The sequence below is a fragment of the Jaculus jaculus genome, chromosome 3 (genome assembly GCF_020740685.1).
Source record: "Jaculus jaculus isolate mJacJac1 chromosome 3, mJacJac1.mat.Y.cur, whole genome shotgun sequence".
Classification (NCBI taxonomy): Eukaryota; Metazoa; Chordata; class Mammalia; order Rodentia; family Dipodidae; genus Jaculus; species Jaculus jaculus.
Window position 1 is genome coordinate 97,518,212 of NC_059104.1, and position 18,685 is coordinate 97,536,896.

At 38.6% G+C, this 18,685-nt stretch overlaps 1 protein-coding gene across 1 annotated transcript in view; it reads right to left on the reverse strand.

The window, feature by feature from the left end:
- LOC123459443 overlaps nt 1-17,964 on the reverse strand; it is a 41,062-nt gene extending 23,098 nt beyond the window's left edge. The window contains exons 1-7 of the mRNA XM_045146068.1: nt 17,949-17,964; nt 16,997-17,064; nt 16,514-16,538; nt 8,541-8,605; nt 7,718-7,742; nt 2,542-2,597; nt 2,051-2,075 (exon numbers count right to left, since the gene is read on the reverse strand). Of these exons, the coding sequence (XP_045002003.1) occupies nt 2,051-2,075; nt 2,542-2,597; nt 7,718-7,742; nt 8,541-8,605; nt 16,514-16,538; nt 16,997-17,032 (232 nt within the window). The 5' untranslated portion in view covers nt 17,033-17,064; nt 17,949-17,964. The remainder of the gene's footprint in view (nt 1-2,050; nt 2,076-2,541; nt 2,598-7,717; nt 7,743-8,540; nt 8,606-16,513; nt 16,539-16,996; nt 17,065-17,948) is intronic.
- Nucleotides 17,965-18,685: the final 721 nt, after the last annotated feature.

The window sequence follows — 18,685 nt, forward strand, 5'->3', positions numbered from 1 at the left end:
TGAACATCAACCTAGAATTAATAAGGCAACCTCAGATATATTTATTTCTAGGCAAAGAAAAATTTACTAAATTGTCACAGATTAGAGTGTTTGACATATGGTCATGCTGATTTTTAACTAAATAAGCATCGGTAGATCATTTATATGGTTTCCACAAAAGGACACACAGAACAGCAACCAAACCACTTACTAATAAAAGCCGGGGGCAGATGAAGAAGCAGGTCAGGAGAATGGCTTCCCTGGGCTATCCGGAGTGAGCTCACCTTTGCCCTCCTTGCAGTTTTGCTAGTTGATTACTAACTATAATTGACTCTTTGGCAGAAGAAGGTGGTCATTTCTTTCTAATTGGATTCTACTATGTTCCTTGGTGGAAGAAGTGTGGGTAGAGAATCAAGCCATGAGGGTGGAAGTATTGGTATTTATGCTCACAGTCCACATTTTGGTGGGTCAAGATGGTCAATCTACACAAGGCCTCAACTACATACAATGATCCAGTAACACTCTGGTAAATTCTTCTCATGTGGAAGTCAATAAAAAGGTCATGTGCTCTTTACATGGACCAAAACCATCAGATTTGCCTATGTTACAACTGTATTTCACCATTCTATATAATGACCATAGAACTTACAATGAAATGTTTACAGCGTTCTGGAAATGATACGTGGAAACTCTCCATTATATTACCTGCTGATCCTAGGTTCATGAATATACAAGAAAAGTGACAAAAGTATTGAAAATCCTAAAAATGATAATCACAACTTTCCTTCCATTCTTCATTTTCCATGCCCTGTGTCTCTTGAGTTAGTGTCTGCAGAGACCACACTAGACAGACACCATAGCCATGTTCGTATGGGGGGTGGCAGGGTTTGGGTCCTGGTGCCCTGAACCCCGAAGCATAACAGAATCTGAACCAGTATGAAAACCAAGCAGAGAACCCACTTTCAGCCTTTGTTTATTCCAACTCTTAAAGTTTTTAATAGGCAAACACTTGAGCATTTTGTTATCTTAAGGTTAAATTATCAAGTGCACAAAATTATTGAACTAATTTTAGGTCTGTGGTCAGTTTCTAAGAGGTGTCCTAACTATTTTCATAGGGAATGCATGTTGACCTAACAAATTGAGCTCACCGTCAAACCTATTCACTGATTCAACAAGTTACATTTCTGCTCATCACATGTACAACTATGCCAAAGTCTGTGGAAACACCTTCATGTTACGTGTAGTTTATGTGACAACTGAAGGAACTCTGTGGTTAGATATGATCTATGAAGTAGAGCCTGCAGTACTTCAGGAATACACAGGCTCTATAGACTTTCAGCTCTCGGGCTAGTGTCTCCATAACAAGGCATAAGTACAACTAACTGCAAACCAGAGAGAAACAGATAGGTCCACACATCTGGATTCATGTTTCCACTTGCCCACATAAAATATGAAAGCTCAGGTACCGTATCAGGGGTGACATCAAATCAACTTCAGCCCATAATGTACTGAGCACTGGATGAATACCTGACATAGACATCATTTAAAGTATATTAGCCATGGATTTGTTTAAGGAACCGGTTGCAGGCACATGTGTTTAAAACCTCATATAACTTCAGAGAAATCATAACTGTCATAACCACACATATATTCAAAATAAAAAGCTATATTAGCACACGGTCCCAGCATTCTTCAAGTACACAACCCCAAGTAAACGTACTGTGAGTGTAACTACTTTCAGACACTTGGCTAGAATTTTTGAACTAGAAAGCATTTTTTTTTTTCTCTAAGACATCCTCAATACTTTCACCCTCCAGAAAGTGAGAATTACAGTTTCTCTTCATAGAGAATTCAGTATGTATTCCAAATGTGGGAAGCCGGTGTGGTGGCACGTGCCTTTAATCCCAGCACTTGAGAGACAGAGGTAGCAGGATCACCATGAGTTCAAGGCCATCCTGAGAATACAGAGTGAATTCCAGGTCAGCCTAGACGAGAGTGAGACCCTCCCTCAAAAAACCAAAAACAAACAAATATGTAATTTCCTTTTGCCAAACATTTCTACAATGCTTACCAGTTGAATTTTCATCAGCATGTATCTGCAATAATACAAACAAAAATAGTGTAAGAACTAAGTCATGTACCTGTGGGCACATGGTGTTTTTTCTCTTCCTTATAGTGAAGACATATAAGAAGCATTGAAAAGTGAAGGGCTTACAAAGAAAGAATAGCATATCATTGTGAACCCATGATCTCTTCATGGGAAAGATATTTTTCTCTCTCTTTAGGTCATGAATTCAATATACTTCATCCCAGGAGAAGACACTGCTTCCAAGTCGGAGGATGCCTTGTGTTTAACGGGATGCCAACATTTCCAAAGGTTCTTTCACATAAGACAACAGTTGGTATTGAATAGTCTACTATTCCACAAAATAGGATCTGCTATATTTAAGTATCTATAATGCTTGGTATCATATTTTCATACCAACCTCAACAAATCAGGAAATAAAGCAACATTGTTATTTCAGGCAAGAGTAGGTCCCTTTACCTTTACCCTTTACTCACTTCAATTGGGGTTTCCTTGTCCATATATTCCTCAGGTGCAGAGCTGTCTGGTACACCTATGAAAACAACAGAGTAACTTTGGTCTTTCTGCTATGGCTCACGTTTTACTTAGAATACACTTGGAGCTTCATGGCTGTTCAATAGAGCTTAGATAGAGTAGTTACTCCAGCAGCTTCATCAGTCATATCAGACACTACACAAGAAGCTACAAAAACATAAGTAGTTTCTCTCTTGGCATTCTGCTAATGGCAAAGAAAGACAACAGGAAATAGTGTAAGTGTCCTATTCACTCATGATGATCACTTTTGAGCCTCCATGGGTGATGTTCTAAAGCCATGAAACAATCAGAGTTATAATTCTTACTATGTAGCAGCTAATCACAAACATTTTAAGATATTGTCACAAACACTATGATCCAAAGTATTCAAAAAACAGTTAAGTGGGTGACATCTGTGATTGTGAAAACATGAAGACTGCCAAACATTCTCCCTTCCTAAATACATCATAGGTATTTGGGGATCCTGGAAAATAACCAACTCTTCTATACTGCAGGAGGCATTTTTCATGATCAAGATGCTTCATGGAATCTTAATGTCTCCTAACACCACCCTGTACTCTCTAGGTCAAAGTTGGACTAGACAGTTGCAGTCCCACCATGGACAAGATGTAAACCATGAAGACGTGTGCATGAGAGAATTCTAATGTACACCTTCAGAGTCACATTCCAAGAGAACTATCATTTCTTGATCTGACTCATAGATAACTGTTTACATCTGGAAGTATTCAGAGCTATCTCAGAGCAATACAACAACAAAAAAATTCTCATACAAAAGGACTGGTACAATTCCACCACATGAACATGTAGTACGAGACCACTATGTCACTTGATTAGAAATTGACAAAATGAAGTTTCAACCTCCAAAACACTTATCATTTGAAGGACACAAAGGAAAGAAACTGTCAGAACAGTGTGGAGCTGAAAAAGTTCTGCGAATATAACGACCTGAAAAAAGTAAGAATTTAGAATTAAGTGTGGAATGCACCATAAACATTGTTGAAATAGAAGTATATAGCACTGTTATGTGCATTAATGCATTAAATGAGTATAATAATTAAAATTTAAAGATTTAATAAAGGAATGGTAAATCACAGAGTAATTCAAACTTGAGAAATCAGAAAACATGAGTTCTGTAAAAGTAGATAATAAACATAATTAATGCAAATGAAACCAGACCACATATCCACAGAGTTACCAAATGCTACTGAAGCAAGACATATTTATTTTTCCCACTGTCACAATAAACATAAAGCCAGCACACTGCAGAGCCTGGCCAGACTTGGGACCTAGAGACCTCAAGCATACAGACATAATGACTCTCAGAGCTGACCACATGACTATGAAAAGCATCAAAAGACATAGTGTAAAGTGTTTTACAGCCACAATTTGACCTAGATGAGATGCACAGACTTGAAGGGCTTACTCCTTCAAGGCTCCCACAGTACATAATCTGCTTAAGCCAATGAATGAATATAATGAATATATGAGTGTCTAAACTCTTTTAATGCTCTGTAAATTAATAATGGTTATTCCACTTAACCAGTCCTGACTTCACTCTCTGTTGGAGAATCTGCTTCTATTTTTCTGATGGGAACTATACCTGAGGAGATAAACAACCCAGTGCACTCTACCCCGGCCCCAGCTGAAACCACAGAGGAATTAGGGAAATGAGCAAGAGTGCTGCTCTCTTACTTAAGCTGATATCAGTACAAGGGTGATGGAGAAACATACTGAGGACACTCAACATCTACCAAACCAGAGATCCAGATGTTCCTAGTTGCCCATCACTGAAGGAGATTAAGATGCTCCCAGCATGTCTCAGAGAATTTTGTGGAAGAGGGGTGGAAAGATTGTTAGAGGGATGCTGTGCACAGAGACATGGCCTCTGTCCTCCCCCACAATACAAGACCCACAATCCCCATGGGGTGGATCTGTATTCCCAACTTGAAAGGCCTTTTCAGAAAAGGGGTATGGAGGAGGGAAAGGATGGTACCAACATGTGATGTTTACATACAAAATATTTCCATACCTAATAATAAAAATGAACTAACATTGGTCTTCATCATAGTCTCTACAGGGCCCCATAATTCATGTGTTCCTTCTAAGGACATGATGAAGTTTCAACCATTTAGTCTATCTTTTAGGATGTACAACTTTATAGTACCATTGCCATTGGTGCCCAGTTTTGTACCTTAATCTTCTCCTGTTTTTCTCTCTCTCTCTCCCTCATCTATCTCTACATTGTTTATATTACCTAACTATTTCTTCCTTCTTTTCCTTGGGTTACCTCCAGTACCACTACATGGCTAACATCTACAATTAGCTGTTGGTCAGAGAGAACTACAAGGATTCCCAAAGTAAGACAGGTTTCCATCGGAGTACTTGATGACCCACCAAACGTTAGTGGAAAGACCCTACTACTGAAGACACCATGTGCTGTTAGTATGGAACATGGAGTGACCTGGTTGGAATCTGGAAGAGAGCCAGGCTCCAGATAGTCAGCGTGTTTAGAGACAGAAGATGTTATATGAATGAGTAAGGGCAAATGAGAAAAATTTGTCAAAGCAAGTCATGTTCTAAGCTACTTAGCAACAAACAACCTGACATGATGTACATACAAGTACAGTGGATGCAAACCCATGGTGGGTAACCAAATGCTTTTGATTTGGCTAACTGAACTGCTCAGTGGAATGCAACCCATAGCTGGAGCTGGGAAACAAGTCAGAAACATATCCCCAAAACAAGCCTACTCTACTTTATCAAGCTCCCACCAATCATGGGCTACAAGAGGGCCCATACCTATTAAATTATCTGTAAAAAAATGATGGTTATCCCATTTATCTGGTGCTGACTTCACTTTCCACTGGAGAATGTCCTTCTCTTTTTCAGATGGACACATACTGAAGACAGAATTAACACATCACAACTCACCTGGTCCCCACCTGAAACCAAAGTAATTGAAGAAATGAGCAAGAGTGCTGCTTTCTTGGTGAACCTAGTACCAGCAAAAGGGTGAAGGAGATACACACAGAGAACACTCAACTCCTATGAAACAAGATATCCACACACAGAGGCTCCCGAAACATTCTGACTGAAGTAGACCTAAAATAAACCCAAAATGGCTCAGAGAACTTTGTGAAAGAGGGGGCTGACAGATGGTTAGAGCCACATGTTGGGACATCATGCACAGAGACAATACATCTTACCCATAACTGATGGCTAACCCCCCAATGCACGATCCACATTCCCCAACAAGGGAGGTCCCAGCAGAGGGGGAATGAAAGGAGGAGGCTAACTATGGTACCAACATGACTGTATACAGACTATGTACATAAATAATAAAAACTAATACAATGAAGAATTTTTTTAAATGTAGCTGATGAGAACTTTTAATATCTGATTCTATTGTTCTTTCTTTCTGATATGTAGGTTGACAGGAGTACTCAATCATGTCTTCTTTTGTTCAGTACTAGGAATTGAATCCAGGAATTCATGCATGCTCTGTTCATGCACACTATATTCATAGCCTATTGAACTACTCCTGCCAAGGTCCTCCATAGGCAAGGCCTGCACACACAGACACATCGTAATGATGAAGCATTCTGAAAAAATGATAAACAGCCTCACTTTTCAATTTGTATCAACATACAAATCCACAGAATGGATTAGATCCATGTGATTTCATTTCCCTGTCAGCAGGCCCAATATCATTCAGAAAAAGTACTTTTTGAGCAGAGTCCGGCTCACTTTCATAAATGTAATACCAACAGAATGATTGACCCTGATTAAGAATTATTGACTGGCATTCTGAGTGGACACTATCACTAGGCTCTGTTGCTATTTGGACTCCTAATAATGCTGGTCAATTGGTGAAAGTATTTCAACAGTTCTAGCTATAATGAGCCACGCCTATTAGACATGTAATTATGGCACACACTCGCTATTTTCATGTGGAGTCTCTCATTTTCAGAAACCATGATCTGACCAGAAGAATGTGGGACTTTATGTCATTCACTGTGATATCTACAGGTGAATTCTATCTCAGATTTGTTTATTTATATTTTTATTCATTTATTTATTTGAGCTAGAGTCTCTCTGTAGGTCGTGAAGTCCTCGAGTTCACTATCAGTTTCAGGCTGGCTGAAATGGTGATCCTTTTACCTCTGTCTCCACCCATGAGTGCTGGGATTAAATTCATGTGCCACCATGCCCAGCCTCTCTCATGACCAGTGAGGCAATCATGATTGTGCTTAAGATCTTTGTAAACTGGAGTATCCCTGGTATGAATAGCTTTTGTTTCAGTAATGCTGGGAATTGGCCCATGAGCTTCCTACGTGCAAAATAAGCTCCCCGCCAACTGAGACATAACCAACTCTGAGAGTCTAGAACTCTTATCCAGTGCCTACTGATCTCATGGTGGACTGAATAGAGGTGGGTACTTTAAGTACAATATTTACCACTTATTTGAGATTGTCTTGTGGCTTTTTTATCCCACAGTTTGGTGAGCCTTGTTACTTCTGTGTATTGCTTTATTCATCTGCATAGGGGTACTCAGGGAAATAAATGTACCATACATGTTTTTGATGAGGTTGGAACTAGATAATGTAGGTAGAGTCTGTATTTGGAATTTTTTTTTTCTTGACAAACTGCCATTGAAAATTAGGTTGGAGCTGGGTGTGGTGGCACACGCCTTTAATCCCAGCACTCAGGAGGCAGAGGTAGGAGGATCGCCATGAGTGTGGTGCCAACTTGAGACTCCATAGTGTATTTTAGGTCAGCCTGGGCTAGAGTGAGACCCTACTTCAAAACACCAAAGAGAGAGAGAGAGAGAGAGAGAGAGAGAGAGAGAGAGAGAGAGAGAGAGAAAATTAGGTTGAATAATTGGGATAAAAATTCATGTCCTCAAGGGAAAAAAAAAACCTATATACAGACACACAATCATTCACAAAATCTGAAACAAAATGGAGGGAACAACACTGACTCCAGGGACTATATACTCAAACCTCATTCCCAGCAGAAGTCAGAGATCATAGCGGTGAAGCAGAAAGACAGGAAGCCCAATATTTACAGCATTCTTATTTAAAATGTATCTTTAGAAAGTGATTTCAGAATACCTACACAATGCAGTGTTCCTTGATCCAACCTGTAATGGAAAGAAGAAAAAACAATCTGAGTTCTAGATCAAGCTGTGTTCACTTTGCCCAGATTCTTTGGTTCTCCCAGTGACTTGGGAAAATGGAATCTAGGATAGAAATGAACAGCCTGTCCAAGAAAGGATTAGTCTTTCCTATGTTCCTGCCACAAGGCCTGTGATGCTGGGTACTTTCTGAAGAAGAGTACTTTTGAAACTGATGTTGTTTCCAAGCCCTGCTTTGTCTGTTTGGCCTTTGTTGAGAGTCCCTAAGGTACACAGCTACATTAGAAACTAGAAACATCCCATTCTGGGGTGAATATCCTCCTTTCTAAAGGTGAGGGTGAGGTGTCTCTGTGTTTCCATTTAGTTTCATGACTAAAATGTATTATCAATACCACATTGGACATAAGAATCTTCCACCACACTGACCTCAGGGAATACCCTTAACTCTATTCAAACCAAGTTTCAGAAGATGGTACTTAGACAAAACATATGTGCTGTCTTTGAACATATAAAATAAGCCTGTCCACATTTGAGTAAAAATAACTCAAATTTTAATCTAAATAGAAATGCTCCAGAAAAGGGAAGATAGGACAATATGCAGTGTGAAATCTGCACTGGTATTTGTAAAGACCTTTGAAATCAAGGGTGAATTGGTAAATTTCTAGGTTCCCCTCCCCATAGGCACACACTCTAATAAATATAGTGTATATTACAAACCTCACTGGTCCTATATGATTTCCACCAAAAATAAAGAAATTAGGAAAGTATTCTTTCTAGCTTTGCAAAAAGAAAAAGTTGTATTACCTGGACATAATTGGTCTGAGTCTCTTCAGTCATGGACAGAGTAATTTCATCCTCCTTTGCATCACCTAGAAGAACACAAAGTAACTCTCAACTGATGGTGCACTTACTAATGAATCAGGGCTCTTTGCTCAATAAGGTAAAATGTCAAGGACTTAGTTATAATATGAGAACTCATGGGTGTGTTTTACTAATAACCATTGTCTTCTGAGGAAAAAGAAACCCACCATGAAGCCTTAAAGGAACTGAGGAACAGTATTTTTGTACTGTCTAGGTAATAGGAGCCAAATATAAGTGAAACAACTATTCTCTAGTTGGATCAACCCTTTTAAACATGTTAAGATTAAATGTCATGGTTCTATCACTTCTTCAGACCATCTTGGAGCCAGGTAGAATGACACTAGTGTCTTCTCTTCCATTAATCTGATTTTAACCTTCTGATATTCATCAATACAAATTCTGTATTCATCTTTCACTGCATAAGCTTTTATCATGGGTATACACATTACACTAGGGAATAGAATTTCACAGTGGTTACAAGCTATACTGATATAAATTTATTAATCTTTGTCCTACAATAATAAATGATTTAAGAGTGGGAGATATTGGCATCATTATGGTTTTATAAGAAAAAGTAAATGTCATTTTCTTGTGGGGTGTATGGACACATTTTAACACAGGATACCCTGGAATTCATCAGGTATTCTCAGGCTGGCCCTGAACTCACAGTCATTCTCCTATCTCTGCCTCTTTTTTTTCTTTTTTCTTTCTTTCTTTTTCTTTCAAGGTAAGGTCTCACTCTATCTCAGGGTGACCTGGATTTCACTATATAGTTGCAAGATGGCCTCAAACTCAGAACAATCCTCATACATCTGCCTCTCGAGTATCATGATTAAAGGCATGTGCCATCACTCTTGGTCCTCTGCCTTTCATGTTCTGGGAGAGATGGTATGTGCCACCACACATGACACATGTCACTTTATTCTCCTTCTGGTCTTGTTGTGTTATACCATGTATTTGTCTTAATTGTTACTCTCTAGGTTTAGGCCAGTACCAGCTGAGGCTGAATATGGACCTAGTCACTACTGCACACTGAGGCTTTAAACAAAATAACTCTGCAAACACCAGGGAAATACATCTCTGGAAAATCGTATGAATACCTTCAGTTCACATTTGTCACTCCTATGACATCTTTAATAAGAACAATCAGAGATCCCCCACCCCGGATCATGGTGAGATTATCAAGTGTATTGAAATATTTCTCTAATTTTCATGTTTGAGAGGAGATTCTAAGACACAACCCCAGACCTTATAGAGATGGGTCATAGTGTCATTTTGACTGATTCCATCTACAAAGACTTGCAATCTGACATAAAACATCAGGGTATATTTGAGCTTTTCACATCAATGTCTATGCCAGGGTCTGTGGAAACACCTTCCAAATACTTTGTCACTATTTGTAAAAACTATGGTAAGTTTCTATAGATGGATCGCATGTGTAAACTATACACTAGAATTCTTTGGGACTGTAGAAGAATTGTAAACTCTCTGTCCTGGGGTTAATGCCTCAATGACTAAGTCAAGGGAACTCCACTGGCAAATTCTCCTGGACTTATAATTTCAACTATACATACACAAACTTGACAGTTAACTTGGTGCATTTTGTCCTGTGGTCGTGTTTGGAAACAAGTCAACTGCAGCTCTAAATGTTCTGATGTATGAGTGACTTGATTTGTATAATTCAAGTCAAGCATGTGTTCGCAATAAACACTTTTTAGAAAGGCTGTGGTCACTTTGAAATATCTTTTGAGCAAACATAATGAACCACATGTAATCAAATTCAGGCAAGAGCCATGCCCTATGCATGGATGGACCCCACATAAGGGAAAAGTGAGTGCAACAGCTTGCAAGAAGTGCAGAATCACCATCTTACCAAAATACCTTCTACCCTTTTCAACTCAAGAACACAGAATCCCAGTTTCTCTCTAAAGAATTCTTAGTAAAGATACAACACATATCTTATGATTTACAGTTTTTCTTCTTCAAGGAATTCTAGGTGACTTACAGTTTTCACTTTCAACAGCAGCCTCCTGCAATTAGAGAAGCCAAGGCATTATAACTATGTCATGAGACTTGTTGACAAATGGTATTATTCCTCTCCCTAATGTGGATGACATACTAGAAACAGTCAAAGCTTTACAAACAATGCTAAGGTACATCATTGAAAATCCATGATGTTTTCCTGGGGATGTGCCTGTAAGGCTCTGTAGATAATGAATTATAAAACATTGAACACTAGAAATGACAATGCATCCAACACAGAAGAGACCAAATAGACAATATATTTCCTGAGTCTGCCATTTGAAAATGACCTTTTGCTCAAACAGTTTGGAAGGGTCTATTCTTCAACCATTTCAGAAAACAGAATGGTAATGCTTGTAAATTTCTATGATGCTCAGGGTTATATATTCATGGCCAAGTTCAGCTACAACAGGAAATAAAGAAAGCAACATTTTTATTTCAGGCAAGGAAAGGTTACCTTACCTTGTCATTGGCCTCACTGTCTTCATCATTATTGGTGTGTGGCTGATCATAAACAGTACCATCGCCAACTAGGAAGACAACAGAATAACTGTTAACCACAGGTGAGAGTCTCATGTTTTACTTAGAGCATACTGGGTGCATGACTGTGATTTGAAATCAGATTCATGGCTGCAACAACAATGAATTTGCAAAGAAATGAATACCTGGGCCCTTCACATTGTGTTAATGTAAAAAAGGACATAGTCTTGAAGAGAACTAGAGTCCTATCATTTAGAGTGGTCCCTTTGAAAACCAGAGAGATGATATTTTAAATTCATTAATCCATGGGGGTCATAATGCATGCTAAGTGGAATCTAACACAAATTCTTAAGGGAAATATCCTCAATGCCTCACAGACAATGGTTCAAGAGTATTCAAAATAAAATGGATTCGGAGTGGCACAGTGACCATGAAATCACAGAGTGCCAAATTTTCCCCTCCCCGTACATTTTAGATACTTCAGCATGCCCTCCTAACCAGGATCAATGAGGAGAGAGGAACATTAATGTACTACTGTAAGTCCCAGTAGGGAGTTAGAGAAGATCTATCTCCATTGGCTCACTCTTTAAGCCCTTATGCCCACGTTCATGTCAGTGCTACGTGAGATTTGTTCCTGTTACATTTCTTATAAGTAGGTCACTGTTGAAAACCTAATACAATACTTCATAGACACATTTCTTTAAGAGAACTAGCAAAGGCTTGAAATTTTGGCAGTGGTAGAAACAGGTAGGAGTAGGTCCTCAAGGAAAGGTCATCTTTAACAGCCAGAAGCAGGGCACATCCAACATGGGTCCTCCTCATTGGATTTGACAGGATCATCTGATAACAACCATCACTATATTTTAAATGTTTAATTAATTAATTTTTTTTATTTATGTATGGTCTGGAGAGAGAAGGACAAAGTGGCAGAGAGAAGAGAGAAAGGCATGCCAGCCCCTATAGCCACTGCAAATGAAAATTAGACACATGCGCTTCCTTGTGCATTTGGCTTAAGTGCCTCCTTGGGGATTTGAACCTGGCACCTTAGACTTTGGAGGCAAAAGCCTCAACCGTTAAGCCATTTCCCCGGCCCATCTTCACACTTGATACATGTGGCACTTATGAAATTCCATGTATCTACATTAGAAACTTCCAGAAGAAAGTCAATAGTGACAGTGGAGAATCTATTCCATTCTACACATTAAAAGGCAACTTTGGCTCATACAGGATCAACTTCAGCTTTCCATAGACATCCAATGTAGATATCAGGATAGATCCTTTTCACCTCAACACCACACATTCAACACTCATTCCTAGCAGGAACTCAGGTTCAGGGATCTCAAGACTGAAACAGTAAAAAACTTCCATAACAAATGACTTGATCCAGAATACGTACCAGGTTCTGTTCTGCTGGTATCCTGCAATTAGAGAAAAATTACTGTTTGTTCAGGGTATGCCGTACACTTGACCTAGGTCTGCTTTATTATTGTTGTGATAACAGGACAACAAACAGAGACACAGTAGATTTAATTAATGGCCGCATTGCGACAAAGCTGTCACATAAGACACCATTCCCAAAAGCTACTGAATTTCACATACAGTATATTTCACAACTTCCTTTCTACCTTCATTCAAATTGAAAACCTTTTCTGTAAATTTCTTTTAAAATTTATTTCAAAGAGTCTGAATGAGAAAGTACAACTGCACCAGGAGTGCCAGGAACTTTTCTGTCTAAAGAAAAGCTTCAGACGTATACGCCCTTTATGATTCTGGATTTATGTCAGTACTGGGGCATCAAAGGTGGGCTGGCCAATTTTAAAAGCGAGTGCCTCTAACCACTGAGCCATTTCCCCAACCCTCAGATACAATTGGTAGAAGAAGAAGGAATATCATTTGTGAGGTAAACACTGTATCATTCATTTATCATAGATGTGACAATATAAACTGTAGAAGAGTAATGAATCAGCAGGTAGGAGGTTCCCCGCCAACTGCACCCAACCCAGAACATGTTTCTGTCAAAGAGTAATGCACATTGACTAACCATGGATCTTCATTTCTACATAATTAATTTTAAAGCGCTCTTACATTACTTTCTGATTTTCCTGCAATTTTTCCTGGCATAACATCTAGAGGGAAACAAAACATCTGTTAGTTTATTGGTAACCAGTGATTATCACTAACTCGTGGGTGTTCCATATGTATACATGAGTTGAGGCTGGATAGAAAGTGTGAGTTCCTGATGTGCCAACTTCCTGACTAGAAGAAGGATGGGAAACATGCAGGAAGTAATCACTCAGAAGACTTGCACTTGATGATAAAGTCCCTTTAATTAATATGCAATAATGAAGCTGAATTGAGTGGGGTGGCACATGATTCTAATGCCAGAATTCAGAAGGTGGACCCACAAGAGATTGATGCCATCTCAGGTGCACAGTAAACATGACATCCTCTAACAAAATGAACACTGAAGCAGAAATGGTGTATAAGGTGCACTATCTTCAATGAAAGATTCCTGTCAGTCTCCTCACATGTTTTGAAAGGCATATAAGTTGTTAAGATCTTCTCAATATCTCCAAGAACATTTCAATATATTGGGATCAAACCTCACTTTTGCACTGACTATCCCTGCTGTCTTCATGGAAGAATTGTCTCATCTTATTGGCTTCCCAAGCCCAACCCTCATTCCTATCAGGAAGTCAGATCACAGATCTTGGCTCTGAAACAGTAGGATAGTTCACAAACATATGACTAATTTAGAATACATACCAGGCTTCAATGTGGTAGAGTCCTGCAAGTATGGAAAAGTTAACAAAGTGAGGATGTGGACATCCCATTTACATTATTTACATAGGTTTGGATTTCTTTTGATAACATAGGTAAACAGACAGCAGAATAGTGGGTCCAAACAGTGGCTATGTAGCTAAACAGTTGTCACAAAAGACACCACTATAAAGGGCAAAGGGTTTTCATGCATAGTGCACTTCTCAAGACCCTTTACACAGTACAAAATCCTTAGTGTGTGAAGGAAAATAATTCCTGGAGGAAATACTTCTACCATTCACATATAGGGACATGGCAACAGTAATAGTCTAGAGAGCCATGAATTGCTTTGCAGGAGTGTTCAATTCATTTCCACACCACCCAGTAACAAATGTTTGTGCAAGAATCATTCACATTGACTAAAACACAGAGATATATTTCGATAGAAGATGAAGAATAGTGCTTTACCTTGTGCTGTAGATCATTTGGTGTCTGTGCTGACAACACACCTAGGATGAAACAGAGCAACTGTCAGTATGGTGGTAACTGGTGGTTATGGATCACTCTGGGAACTTTAGTTATGTGGACAAGGGTACAAGGAGGTGGATGATTAGCAAGTGTGGACTAAGCTACTGGTGGGCCTGCCTCCTGGCTAGAAAACTGTGGGAATGAATGATACATAGAAACCTGGGCTTTATAGTTACCAGCAGTATAAATGATACACTATAATCAAAGTGAGCAGAATTGGGTGACGCATGCATGTGATCCCAGCACCCAGAGAGTGATGTCCAAAGGGTTTAAGTCCAATCATAGAGAATTTCATGAATCCCTGGGCTGCAGAAATCCCTGCCACACAATTAAAGCTAATAATCAAGTTGCAGTGACATATACTGCACATTGGCATTCAATGGAAGACTTTTGCCTTTCTTCTCTCATGATTGAAAAATGACCACACTTTTACTAATGAAAGGAAAGGGTAGATGAAGAAGCAGGTCATGAGGAATGCTTCTGTGGGGATCCTCTGCAATCAGCTTTGCCCTCCTCCGTATTTCCTAACTGATTTCTAACTACATTTCACTCTTAGGCAGAAGAATGTGATCGTTTGTTTCTTCTTGAATTATACTATCTTATTCTGTGGAAGAACAGTGGATATGGGGGTCAAGCTTTAATGGCAGAAGTAAGTCTCTGTATTTATGCTTAGAGTCCACATTACAGTGGTATAAGATGGTCAGTCTACACAAGGCCTTAACATTACAGTATGATGTGGTGACACTCTGGTCATTTCTTCTTCTCATTTGAAGTCAATGAAAATGTCATATGGTCTTTACATGGACCAATACCATCAGATCTGCCTATATTACTATTGCATTACACCATTCTACTAAATTCCCATGCACTTAAAACAATGTTTTTCATTGTCCTGGAAATGGTACTATGAAACTCTCCATCATATTAACTGGGGATCCTAAGTTCATGAATATAATAAAACGTTAAAGTGTTGATAATGGTAACAAAGATAATCACAACTTTCCTTCCATTCTTTATTTTCTATGTCCTGTGTTTCTTCTCAATTAGCAGTACAGACATCACAGTAGACAGTCACCATAGCCATATTCATTTGGGAACTGTCAGGGTTTGTGTCTTGAAGCTTTTAACCCAGAAACATAAGAAAATCTGAAGCAGTATGGCAACCAGGCAGACAACCAACTTACAGTTCTTGATTTTTCCTGCTCTAAGGTCTTTAACAGGCAAACACTTGAGCCTTTTGTTTTCGTAAAGGTAAGTTGTCAAGTGCACAAAATAATTGAACTAATTTTAAGTGTGTAGACCATTTTTAATACATGTCCTAAGACTTCTCAGAGGTAACTATTATTGTCCTGTTGATTGCTTTCACCACCAAACCTATGCACTGAGCTTAAACAGTTATAGTGGCGCTCATCACATGAAGAACTCTGCCAAAGTCTATGGAAACACCTTCATGTTACTTGTATAGTTTATGTGACAACTCAGGGGACTTTAGGGATAGAAAGGATCTAGGAAGTAGAGTCTGGAGTACCTCAGGAACAAACAAGCTCTATAGACTCTCAGCTCTTGGGTGAGTGTCTCCTGGACAAGGTATAAGTATGAAAGTGAATCAGAGAGGAACAGATATGTCCAAATGTCTGAAGTCTTCTTTCCACTTGTCTACATACAAATATGAGAGCTCAGGGTCGACATCAGGGGGATATCAAACCAACTTTAGTCATAATGTACTCATGACTGGATGATTAGTTTACATAGATTTCATTTAAAGGATGTTTGCCATAGATGTTTTTTTAAGGAACTGGTTGAGGGCAATGGTGTTTAAAACTTCCAATATCTTCTGAGAAAACATAACCTCAGACATAATCACACGTATATTCAAAATAAAAAGCCATATTAGCACAAAAGTCCCTGGCATTCGTCAAGTACACAAGCCCAAGTAAATCTATCCTGAGTCAACTGCTTCAGACAGCTAACTATAATTCTTGAAATAGAAAGTGCTTTTTCTTTTCCAAAATGTCCTCAATCCTTTCAGCCTTGAGAAACCAAGTATTACCATTTCTCCTCAAAGAGAATTCAGTGAGTATTCCAACATCAAGTTTTCTTTTGTAAAGGAATTCTAGAATACTTACCAGTTAAATTTTCATCAGTGTACATCTGCAATTATAGAAGCACAGACATTGTAAGAACTAAGTCATGTGACTTGTTGGCACATGGTATCATTTCTCTTATTTATATTGAGGATATACAGGAATCACTCAAATGAAAGGGTTACCAAACAATGATAAGATACATCACTGGGAGCCCATGGTGTCTGTGTGGAGAAGTTATTTCTATCTGTCTTTAGGTCATGAATTCAAAATACTTCATCCCAGGACAAGACACTGCTTCCAAGTAGGAACAGGCCTAGTGCACAGTTGGAACCTGAAGCTACATCTTACAAATGCCATTTCAAACAATTAAACAGCTGTTATTGTTTTTTCTACTATTCCAGAAAATAGGATCTGCTATATTTGAGTATCGTTAATGCTCGGTTTCATATTTTGATGTCAAAATCAAATAAGAACTGGAAATTAAGCAACATTTTTAGTTCAAGCAAGAGCAAGTAGCTTTACCTTTTCGCTTACTTCAATTGGGGTTTCCTTGTCCATATATTCCACCTCTGCTGAGGTATCTGCTACATCTAGGAATGCAACAGAGTAACTGTTGGTCTTTGGTGCTATGATTCACATTTTACTTAGAATACACTTGATGCTTCAGGGCTGTGCAATAGAGCTTAGGTAGTCATTCTAGCACCCAATCATTGAAATCAGATACTAAAGAAAAAGTAGCAAAGAAATAAGAAACTTATCCCTTGGCATTCTGGTAATGTCAAGAAAAGACAACAGGAAAGTGTGTAAGTGACCTATCACTCATAATGATCACTTCTGAGCCTCAGTGGGTGAAATTCCAAAGCCATGAAACAATGTGAGTTAAAATTCATCCTTGTGGCATCTAATCACAAATTTTTTAGGATATTGTAAAAACAAACTATGATCTAAGAGTATTCAAAAAATATAGTTAAGTGGGTGACATCTGTGAACACGAAAACATAAAGACTGCCCAAAATTCTCCCATCCACAATACATCATATGTATTTCAGGATCCTGGAAAATAACCAATGCTTATATACTGAAGGAATAATTATTCATGATCAATATGCTTGATGGCATCCTAATTTACCCTGTACAGACCTCCACTCTCTAGTTAAAGAGTTGGATTAGACAGTAGCTGTCCCATCATAGAGAAAATTCAAACCCTGAAAACCCATGCATGGATGTACTGGATTGTACTCTTTCCGGGCTGCTTTGCAGGAGAACTATCACTAGTGAATCTGACTGAAATCTCTCCCCATAACTGTTTATGTCTAAAAGTTTTCAGAGTTATCTCAAAGTTATCCAAAACAAAAACAAATTTTCACACAAGTGAACATGTACAATTCCACAACATGAGCATAAAATACCAGACCAATATGCAACTTAATCAGAAATTGACAAGAGATGAGGTTGAAATCTCCAAAATACTTACCAGTTGTAGTACACAGTGGAACGACATAGTTTCAAAGGTGAGGAGTAGAAAAAGCTCTGCGGATATGTTGACCTGAAGAAAACAACAATTTACAATAACGTGTGGAATGCAACAAAGCAATGATGATATGCAGGTGCATAGAACTAAAATGTTCATTAGAAAGGGTATAATAATTATAATTTAAAGGCTTAGGTCATGGTGGTACATGCCTTTAATCCGAGTACTTGGGAGGCAGAGGTAGGAGGTTCACTGTGAGTTCAAGACCACTTGAGACTACTGAATGAATTCCAGATAAGCCTGAGCAAGGAGACCCTATCTGGAACCACCACTGCCTAATATTTTTTAATTTAAACATAAATATTTAAATATTTATAAGAGCAAACATACTTGCATTATGGAATGCAACACCAATGATGTAACATATTTTTCTAGGAGAGATTCAGAGCTAAGTCCACAAAAAATCATTTTAGTACTATGCATAGTGGTGCATGCCTTGCAGCACTTGCAAGGTCGAGGTAAGAGGATCACCATGAATTTAAAGCCACCCAGAGACTACAGATTGAATTCCAGGTCAGCCTGTGATAGAGCAGACCCTACATTGAAAAATAAAATAAAGAATAAAATAAAACATTCCTAGGAAAGCAAACACCGACTGTAAATTGGAATGTAAGATGTCCCCAGTGCCTTCTAAGTTTGTGATTAAGCCTAATATTCCATGCTCAGCTGGTAGGGTCCTT